This window comes from Scyliorhinus torazame, chromosome 10 (assembly GCF_047496885.1).
Source record: "Scyliorhinus torazame isolate Kashiwa2021f chromosome 10, sScyTor2.1, whole genome shotgun sequence".
Classification (NCBI taxonomy): domain Eukaryota; kingdom Metazoa; phylum Chordata; class Chondrichthyes; order Carcharhiniformes; family Scyliorhinidae; genus Scyliorhinus; species Scyliorhinus torazame.
In genome coordinates this window covers 189,959,029-189,969,071 of record NC_092716.1, presented here as the reverse complement: position 1 = coordinate 189,969,071, position 10,043 = coordinate 189,959,029, and the positions used below count along the sequence as shown (strand labels likewise).

The following is a 10,043-nucleotide window of genomic DNA, read 5'->3' as shown; positions in this document are numbered from 1 at the left end:
AAGTGTTTGGGATGAATAGATATTAAACATTGTTTCCTTTGGTGTGTCCAGGACAAGATGGTGTCCCCTTTATCTACCCTACTAGTTAGATCCTCAAAAAAATTCCCAATGTGTTTGAAACACAATTTCCCTCCCCATAAAACTATATTGACTTTGTCTGATCCTACTATGATTTTCTAGGTCCATTGTTAACGCTTTCTTAACAAAAGATTATCAGGCTAACTGGCTTGCAGTGCCCTGCTTTCTCTCCTGCCTTGAATAGCAGTGTTACATTTGCGAACTTCCTGTCCGCTGGGACTGTTCTGGAGTCTACGAAAGTTTTGAAAATCATAATCAGCACATCCACCCTCTGAGCAGCTACCTTTTTTAGAACCTAACGTGTAAGCCATCAAGTCCTGGGGATGTCAGCTTTTAATCCCTTAAATTTCGCCAATATTTTTTCTGCTGATATAAATCACCTTAATTTTCTCAATCTCATAAGCCCTGTGGTTATCCTCTACTTTTTGTATGTAATTTGTGTTTTCGGCTGTGAAGACAGACCGTGTTCAACATCACTAACCAGTTCCACAACAGAGATTGATGATTTTTTTTTAAAAGTTAGAGTACCCGATTCATTTTTTCCAGTTAAGGGGCAATTTAGCATGGCCAATCCACCTACCCTGCACATCTTTGGGTTGTGGGGGTGAAATCCACGCAAACACGGGGAGAATGTACAAACTCCACACGGACAGTGACCCAGAGCCGGGATCGAAACTGGGACCTCGGCGCCGTGAGGCAGCAGGGCTAACCCAGAGATTGAAGATTATTTTTGAGCAAGAGTAATAAGTCATAGCACAAAGACAGGTAAATGGAGTTAAGATACAGATCCTCAAATCTTCTAATTGAATAATGGACTCAAGGGAATGAGAGACCACGTTTTCTATTTAGAGAGCAGGGCAATGGGACTAACTAGATTGCTCCATGGAGAGCCAGCATAGATTTGATGGGCCAAGTGGCCTCCTTCTGTGCTGTCAATGACTGTGTCATGGCTGATCTGTATCTCAACTCCATTTACCTGCCTTTGTCTCATATTACTAGACATTCTTTTCACATCAGGTGCATTTTACACAAATCTTACTTAAGTAGAATCTGCAATCCCTTGTCATCTTAATTGGAGAAAAAAAAGGATAAAAATATTCAACCCTACAGACAATCTGGCAATGGAGACAAGAGACATTTACTTCCAACTAATTTTATTAAAATAAATCAAACTGCATGAAACAGGATCAATTGTCTGCTTTGAACTGTACAGGTACAAGGAATTGTTCCTTACCAGTAACATAACAGTTAGTTATAATGAAGGTTTACTGCAAGGTTATAACAAAAGCTGTTAATCAACTTTCTTGAAACAGAAAAAACTATTCCTTTCTTATCTGTTTCAGTTCCGATTCACTGGGAACCACAATTGACTGTGCTAAATTTGGAAGCCAATAAGTACTTGCATTCATAAGGCATTCCAGGATGTCCCAACGTGCATTATAATTAAGTACTTTTTGAAGTGCAGTCCTTGTTGGAAAGTTGGAAATGTGGCAGTAATGTATGCACAGCAAGATCCCACATGCATCAATTGATAATGAACAGATAATTTAATGATGTTAGTCGAGGAATAAATATTGGCTATTGGCTAGGACACCTGTGGAGAAATCCTTTGCTGTTTTTCCAAACAGTGCCATGGGATACTTTATATCCACCCAGGGGGCACGCAAGGCCTTCGTTTAATGCCCAAGGGCAATACCTCCGACAATTTAGCATTTCCCCCAGCACAGTGCTGAAGTGTCAGCTAACATTATGGGACTTGAACCTACAACCGCCTGACTCAGGTGATTGTGCTACCCACTGAGCCATGGTTGGGTAGTAATTGAATATAGAGCAAATCAATGTTCAAATGCAAACCCGAGTGAAGCCATATACACAACCATTCTACAACACTTGCTGTTTAAAATGTCAGAAGCCCCAAAGATATACCATTGATGGAAATTAATTTCCATGGCTAAGTTGCGCCTGACATTGTGGCGACAGAGTTCGAAGTGACCTTGATTGACACGTCGTTGGGTGGTGTGAACTAGACTGCCTGTTACACTCCTCGCACAGCACTCACTTTTCATTGAAGCCAATGGAATTGAATATTGGGCAGTGGGTGAAACGTGATGAGGCCAAGGTAAATCTCCAACAATGGGTGTTGAACAACCGAGTTAAATAAAGTGACATCAATTTCCCACATCGTAAAGATTCCCACCGAAAATATGCACTCGGGTGCTAAACGCTTCAAAGCCAATGGAAATAAAAACTTGTTAATAAAACAGAACTTCACTCGAGAGGCTGATGCTATCAGTTCACTGACAATGACACACCTGATAGCTTTCAAACGCAAACTAGTTATGCCTGAAAAGTTTAATCCCCACCCAGTTCCACAAGTGAAAGAATACGTACACTGGGATGGTGATGGGAAGCAGCAGGCTGTAGAAACACAAGCTGGCCATACTGGTACAGCCCTGTGGAAAATTCTCATCAAATGTAGCAGAGTATAGCAGCCCAGCTAAAGAGAACAGGGGAACCAGCACCGTGAGTGTTGACAGATGGATAGTCATGGTCACACGGGTTTGCTAAATAAACTCCCTCTCCTAACAAAAATTAAATCACAATCTCCCAGATCCCACCCTCCACTGCTTCCATCAGCTATGCCAGGAGCAATGTGACCCTTTCACTGCTGCCTACTTTCTTCTTCCTTGGGACTGTCTTCACTCTTCCGAATTAACTTTGCATCCTGAGGGATCATATTGGGAATTCCATCGATGACAGGATAGGCTATTCCCAACTCGTCATTGATCAGCTGATTGGAGGATTCTTCGTACCTACAGAGGCAAAAGATGGGAGAGTTTTAAAAGAAAATGTGAGCTCATTTGGAAAGACCTGGACTCTGCCCCTTAAGTCCAGATGAAAATTATGAAGAGCTGAAAATAAAAATGGATCAGCAGTGCGTTTCAAGTGACCAGCCTATGATTCTCAAACTATTTCAAATTTCAAAAAGGGAGAACAAATGTGCATTTACACAGTGGCTTTCACAAGCTCAAGGAGCTTCAAGGTGTAACATGATATTGAGCAAATTATGTATAAATTTCAAAGTGACATTAGTTGAGGGTCATATATTGCTAGGACATTAGGGAGAACTAGCCTGTCCTTCTTCATAATAGTGGTCCTGGGATATTTTCTGTCCATTTGAGATGGCCTCGGTTTAATGTCTCACCGAACAGAAAAGCACCTCCAATACTGCAGCACTGGGAATGTCAGACTGAATTATGGGTTCTAGCCAATGGAGTGGAGCTTGAATCCACAACCTTCTGATTCAGAGGCAAAACAAATATTGGAGGAAACTAATTATTTTTTTAAAATACCAGTTTTATTGTTAGCTTCATCCACCTATCATGCATAAAGGTGTTGGAAGAGTTGATTGGCTCATTGGCTGTAAGTAACCCATCTTCTGTTTCAGATGCCGATTGACCTGATGTGTATTTCCATACTTCCCTTGAATGAGGCAGAGCTCCATGGTCATCACTTGGGCTTAGACACTTCACCCAGGAAACTTTTATTTATGTGCTTGCCTTGATAGCAAATGGTAAGAGGAGGCATCACAATCAAGGCATCTCTTACTTGAGGAACAGGATTAGATTTTTGCCATATTCCTTCTGTAACTAGAGGACACAGAGGCCAATTGGATAACATTCCCAAGTGTTGAGGTAAGATCAACATAGAATGGCAATCGAACCAGAAGCCTTTCTGGCCTCTGCCTACACTATCTGCATGCACATTATGGCAATACTGTCAGCAGGCAGAAGGCAGAGTCCTATTCCTTCCCACCTCCCCCATCCATAGAATCTACAGTGCAGGAGGAGGCCATTCGGCCCATCGAGTCTGCATTGACCCTCCAAATGAGCACCCTACCTTGGCGCACTCCCCTGCCCTATTCCCGTACCCCCCCTAACCTGCACATTTTTGGACACTAAGGTGCAATTTAGCATGGCAAATGCACTGAACCGGCACATCTTTAGACTGTGGGAGGAAACTGGAACACCAGGAGAAATTCCACACAGAAACAGGAAGAACGTACAAATTCCACACAGTCACCCAGGGCAGAATCAAACCCATGTCCCTGGTGCGGTGAGGCAGCAGTGCTAACCATTGTGCCGCCCTTTGATCTGAATCCTCTGCTCAACAGCAAGAACAAAAACAAGACATTTCCTCCAGTCTCATAACGGCTAAACAGAAGCCTCTGACTTGGGCCTTCAGTCGAGCCTGATCCTAACCTTTGGTTGCATAGCACTCTCACATCAGAATCAAAAAGCCGCGTGTTTGAGTCTGATACCTGATATTTGAGCCAATAATCCAACCTGACACGGCCACTGCAGAACAGAGGGATGGCCCCGCCGCCAGAGGGGCGGGTGGTATAATGAGACAAAGTCAGCATGGATTTACGAAAGGGAAATCATGCTTGACAAATCTACTAGAATTCTTTGACGATGTAACTAGTCGAGTTGACCAGGGAGAACTGGTGGATGTGACTTAGACTTTCAGAAGGCTTTCGACAAGGTCTCAAATAGCAGATTATTGTGTAAAGTTAAAGCATATGGGATTACGGGTAGTGTCTCTAGATGGATAGAAAGCTGGTTAGCAGACAAGAAGCAAAAAGTTGGAATAAGTGGGACTTTTTCCGATTGGCAGGCAATGACTATTGGGGTACGGCTTGGATCTGTGTTAGGATCCCAACTGTTCACATTGCACATTAATGATTTTGAGGAGGGAACTAAATGTATTATCTCCAAATTTGCAGATGATACAAAGTTGGGTGGGAGGGTGAACTGTGAGGAGGGTGCAGAGATTCTTCAGTGGGATTTGGGCAGGTTGAGTGAATGGACATTTGCATGGCAGGTGCAGTATAATGTGGCTAAATGTGAGGTTAGCCGCTGAGGTAGCAAATATAGGAAGGCAGATTATTATTTGAATGGGTGTAAATTGAGAGGTGGATACTCAAGAGAGACCTTGGTGTTCTCATGCATAAGCCACTGAAAGTAACTGCAGGCACAGCAGGCAGTAAAGAAGGCAAATGATATATTGGCCTTGATAGCGAGAGGACTGGAGTATAGGAATAAGGATGTTTTACAGCAATTATATAGGACATTGGTGAGGCCACAGCTGGAGTATTGTGTGCAGTTTTGGTGTCCTTATCTGAGGAAGGATGATCTTGCAGTGACAGTTTACCAGGCTGATTCCTGGGATGGCAGGAGTGTCATATGAGAGACTAAATTGGTTAGGATTATATTCATTGGAGTTTAGAAGAGTTAGAGGGGATCTCATGGAAATTTATAACATTCAAACAGGGTTAGACAGGGTGGATTCCAAAAGAATATTCCCGATGGTGGGGCAGTCCAGAACTAGGGGTCATAATTTGAGGATAAGGGGTAATTTAGGAGTGAGGTGGGGAGAAATGTCTTCACCCAGAGAGTGGTGAACCTGTGTAATCCACTACTACAGAAAGTAATTGAGGGCAAAACATTGTGTAATTTCAAGAAGGAATTAGATATAGCTCTTCGGGCTAAAGGAATCAGGCGATATGGGGGGGGGGGGGGGGTGGACAGGCGAGAATGTGGGATCAGGGTATTGAACTGGATGGTCAGCCATGATCATAATGAATGGCAGAGCAGGTTCATAGGGCCAAATATCTTCCTCCTGCTTCTATTTTCCACTATGGCGACTTTACTTACTCCGAACCTATCCACCTTCCTTCTACTGCACATTGGCATAGATTCTCTCAATGACCATCTGAGCCACTTTCCAAATCCTGCCCTGAGACTAGTTCAAACCCCATACCGAGACCTCTTCAGTGCCATTTATCAAACCCCTCAGTCCCCAATCACTTTAACTGCAACATCCTCCCCCCTCAAAAAAATTATAGTACTGAAGAGGACATTCAGCATTCAGACCATCGAGTCTGTACTGGCTGTTTTGAACAGCAATTGTAGTTACTTGCAGCAATCTTCTCCCAGTTTCCCATCACCACAATCTCTCCTAGCCCCAGATTCCCTCCCCTCCGGTGTCTGACCTTCCCCCGAGGACGAACCTGAGCTGTTTCCGGGATAGGGGACACACCAGGTATGGGAGGAGACTGGGGTCCAGAGCGGCCTCCCTACCCCCGGTCCCCTGCTCTCCAGTCAGTCTGGCCCGGCTGGAATGCAGCAGGCGGCGCCAGGCAACTCCCCGGATCCCGGTCTCACAAACAGCCCGAATCATTCCGGCCTGAGGCTCCCAACTCACCCTCTGACACTTCCGCTTCCGCATCCGGGCTAGAGCGCCAGCCCCGCCCACTCTCCCGTTAACTCCCGCTTAAAGGGATAGGCACATCACATCGAATACACATTTACCATCAGAAACTAACCCGACACTGGAAATTAAACGTTCGCCGAGCCGAACTAAGAGAAAATGCCAAGCTGCAGAAAAATCTGAGTATTGGAAAGAATTGTGTTCAATCCCTGTCAAACTATGTTTTCTGACTCCATCCCTCTTCCTGGCTACTCCAAGGCTAACCCGAGTGTTCCCAAACTCATAGAACCCTAGAATCCCTGTCATGCAAAAGGAGGTAATTCAAGTCTCCACTGACCCTTTGAAAGAGCATCATACCTCGACCCACTCCCCTGCCCTATACCCATAACCTCACCTAACTTACACATCTTTGGACACTAAGGGGCAATTTAGCCTCTGTTGGTGCAGAGGCGAGGGCATCTGGTCTCTCCAGCGCAAAGTTTAGTGCTTGTACCGTTTTTTTTTGTAGAAATGTGAACTGTTTTAATAATCAGAGTATCCAACCCCCTCCCCGTACATTGGTATTGAGGGGAGGGTACACTGTTTCTCCAACACAAAATTAGTGTTCGTACCGTTTATCCTTGTATATATTTTTTACTGTTTTAATAAAAAGTTATGGACACAAAAGTAGTGTTTGTACCGTTTGGCCTTGTATATATTTTTTACTGTTTTAATAAAAAGATATGGACAATCCAACTAACTTGGAGATCTTTAGACTGTGGGTGGAAAGGGGAGCACCCGGAGGAAATCGGAGCAGACACTGGGAGAAGGTGCAAACTCCACACAGTCACCCAAGGACAGAATCGAACCCTAGATTCCAGCACTTTCTTTTTGGTTTCAGAATCAAACCCTGGTCCCTGGTGCTGTGAGGCAGCAGTGCTAACCATTGTGCCACCGTGCTGCCCTCAGTACCATTTTTGACTCGAGAATTAGCCTCCTATGCCCAGCTCCGTAATGTCTCTGTCCCTGCCTCAGCTCATCTAATACTGAATCGCTGATCAATGCCATTTTAACCTCTGGATTTCACTGTTCCACACACTCCTGCCGGGCCTTACATCTTGCACCACCCATAAACCTGAGCTCAGTGTTCAAAGCTCTGCTGCCCGTACTCTAATTCACATCAATTCCCATTCCCCCAGCTTTGTGCTCACTGACCTACATTGATTCACAGTCCAGCAATACCGCTCATTTGCAATTCCCATCCTTGTTATCAAATCCCTCCATTTCCTCCCCATCTCCCCCCTCTGCTCCAGCCCTGAAACCTTCCAAGATCGCAGCGCTTCTCCGTGTAATAACCTGAACGGGACATACGGTGTGGGGATGATTGTTTTCCCCATGCTCCTTGAGGAGTTACCCATACATCTATAAAAGGTCAGCCAGTGTGGAACCGACTGACAGAGAGAAAGTACCCGCTGAGGTTTAACCGAGGCTCATGCATATACTTGTTTAAATAAATATCTTTTACTTTTACTTGGTGTGGACTTCCCATGCCTTTCTAAACTCCCATCCTGACCTCTTGAGCATCATTGGCAACTCTGCCTTCAGCTGCCATCACCCTAAGCTCTGGAATTTTCTCTCTTGACCTCTCTGCCACTCCTTCCTCCTATAAGATGGTTCTTGAAATCTATCTCTTTGACCAAACCTTTGATCATCTGTTTAATAAGAAGTGTGTCAGCCCTGGCCCCAGGGGGAGCACTCTCATCTCATGAGTTGTAAAGCTGTGGGTTCAACTCACATCCTAGGACTTGAGTGCAACAATCTAGACTGAACACTCCAGTGCAGTGCTGAGGGAGTGCTGCACTATCAACAGTGCCTCCTTTTGGATGAGGCATCAAACCGAGGCTCTATCAGCCCACTCAGGTCAATGCAAAAAATCCAATGGCTCTGTTTTCTGTTGTGTTCAGTGTTCAATGTCCAGCATGGAATCTACCAAATGACTTGGTACTTATCCAAAAAGCAGAATCTTTATTAAATTACACATGGTAAGATCGTGATCTGTCACAGAGCAAGTTATCATGGTGACACGGTAGGACAGTGGTTAGCACAGTTGCTTCACAGCTCCAGGGTCCCAGGTTCGATTCCTGGCTTGGATCACTGTATGTGCAGAGTTTGCATGTTCTCCCCATGTCTGCGTGGGTTTCCTCCCACAAGTCCCAAAAGATGTGCGAGTTAGGTGGATTGGCCATGCTAAATTGCCCTCAGGTTAGGTGGGGTTACGGGGACAGGGTAGAGGTGTGGGCTTTCCAAGAGCAGGTGTAGAGTTGATGGGCCGAATGGCCTCCTTCTGCACTGTAAATTCTATGATTCTACGATTCTATGATTCTATGATCACCTCGTTTGTGAAATACTCATTGGACTCGAACTTAAACTCCAGAGTGAAGCTCCACAGCTTCTCATGCTCTGTCCATTTAACATTCACGTCTTGCAGATGTTTTAATACAGGCTTGCCATGCGCCTGTATCATGCCACTGAGCACATGCACGTTCTTGAAGACTGTTAACCAGAATTGCGGAATGCTCGCTGACTGTTCCGTCTCTTTGTCTGATTTGTGGTCCTCTGCCTGGATTTCTTCTGCATCCACACTCTAATACCTTGTAGGGATCTGTAGTATTCAGCTGGGCAGCCATCCTCTGGGAAACACAGTCGCTCAACTAAGTTCAGGGTCTCACACGCAGCTGCTCCTAGGATAGACTCACATTTTGTGTTCACAATGGAGAACGGCACAATATGCCTTTTATTGTGCACCCAAGCTTCTAGGACACATTCCCCAACTGTTTCAAACTCATTTCCACTGTAGGTGACCAGCGAACTTGGCCGGGTTACGACATTATTCTTCCTTGGATTTTTTCTGAACAATATCTTGGTCTCTGTTCTCTTAACTTCAGTCATCTCAAGACATTCATTCTGTCCCAATTCCTTGGTTATCTGGACAGTAACTGGTTCTTTGGAAAACATGCCTTTTGGAATCTCCCGTCCTATGAAGCCTTTCTTCTGGCAGAGTTGAGAGATGTTCACTCAAAGCTACGAGTTATCCTTCTCTCGGCTTTTATTTACACTTCATGCTGCAACCCTCTACAAACACAATAGAAGCACAGATTCATCTGCAACCAACCCCTACACATACAAACACCTTTATCCAGCATGAATCTAACTATAGGTTTTACCCTTTCAGGCAAAGGAACATTAAATTAATTCCACTTTAAACAATACCTCATTTCTAATGTTTACCAATACAAATGAATCCCTTTGTTTTCCTTAATCATGGGCAGTATTTTCCGGTCCTCTACCTGGAGGGATTGTTTGGTCCCGCCGAAGGTGACCCTCCCACAGGGGGTTCCCGGCGGCAGGGCGGGGGAGACACATTGGTTAGTGGCCAATGGCAAGCCACCTCTGCCACTGCAAAACACATCTTGGGGGGGGGGGGGGGGGGGGGGAATAATCCAGGCCCATGTTTCTGCATCCTCTCCAGTGCCTCCTATTAATAAAATAGCAACCTGAACTTCATGCAGAACTCTCAGTCTTACCAACATTTGGTATAGGTTTAGCATAGTTTCCCTACTTTTCAATTCCAGCCTGTTAGGGATAAACCACAGTGCCTGTTTCATGACCACGTTAACCTGTGTTTAGTGATTGTTGAATTTGTACTTTGTTTC

General features: G+C 44.7%; 2 protein-coding genes across 3 annotated transcripts in view; both read right to left on the bottom strand.

Annotated features, from left to right (window-relative positions):
* Positions 1 to 1,215: 1,215 nt before the first annotated feature.
* The window catches only part of LOC140384453 (phosphatidylinositol N-acetylglucosaminyltransferase subunit Y), a 35,184-nt gene continuing 26,356 nt past the window's right edge, over positions 1,216 to 10,043 (bottom strand). Inside the window, exons 1-2 of one of the 2 annotated variants that reach the window (XM_072466169.1) lie at positions 6,346 to 6,365; positions 1,216 to 2,891 (exon numbers count right to left, since the gene is read on the bottom strand). In XM_072466169.1, coding sequence (XP_072322270.1) covers positions 2,412 to 2,627 — 216 coding nt within the window. In that variant the 5' untranslated portion in view covers positions 2,628 to 2,891; positions 6,346 to 6,365 and the 3' untranslated portion in view covers positions 1,216 to 2,411. Of the gene's footprint in view, positions 2,892 to 6,345; positions 6,366 to 10,043 lie in introns of those variants that run through there. The other variant, XM_072466168.1, reaches the window with a different exon arrangement.
* Positions 2,584 to 6,369, bottom strand: pyurf (PIGY upstream open reading frame). Its single transcript, XM_072466167.1, has 2 exons — positions 6,152 to 6,369; positions 2,584 to 2,891 (listed from the first exon to the last, which is right to left on the bottom strand). Exons 1-2 carry the CDS (start codon positions 6,367 to 6,369, stop codon positions 2,741 to 2,743), a joined length of 369 nt encoding a protein of 122 aa, XP_072322268.1. The 3' UTR covers positions 2,584 to 2,740.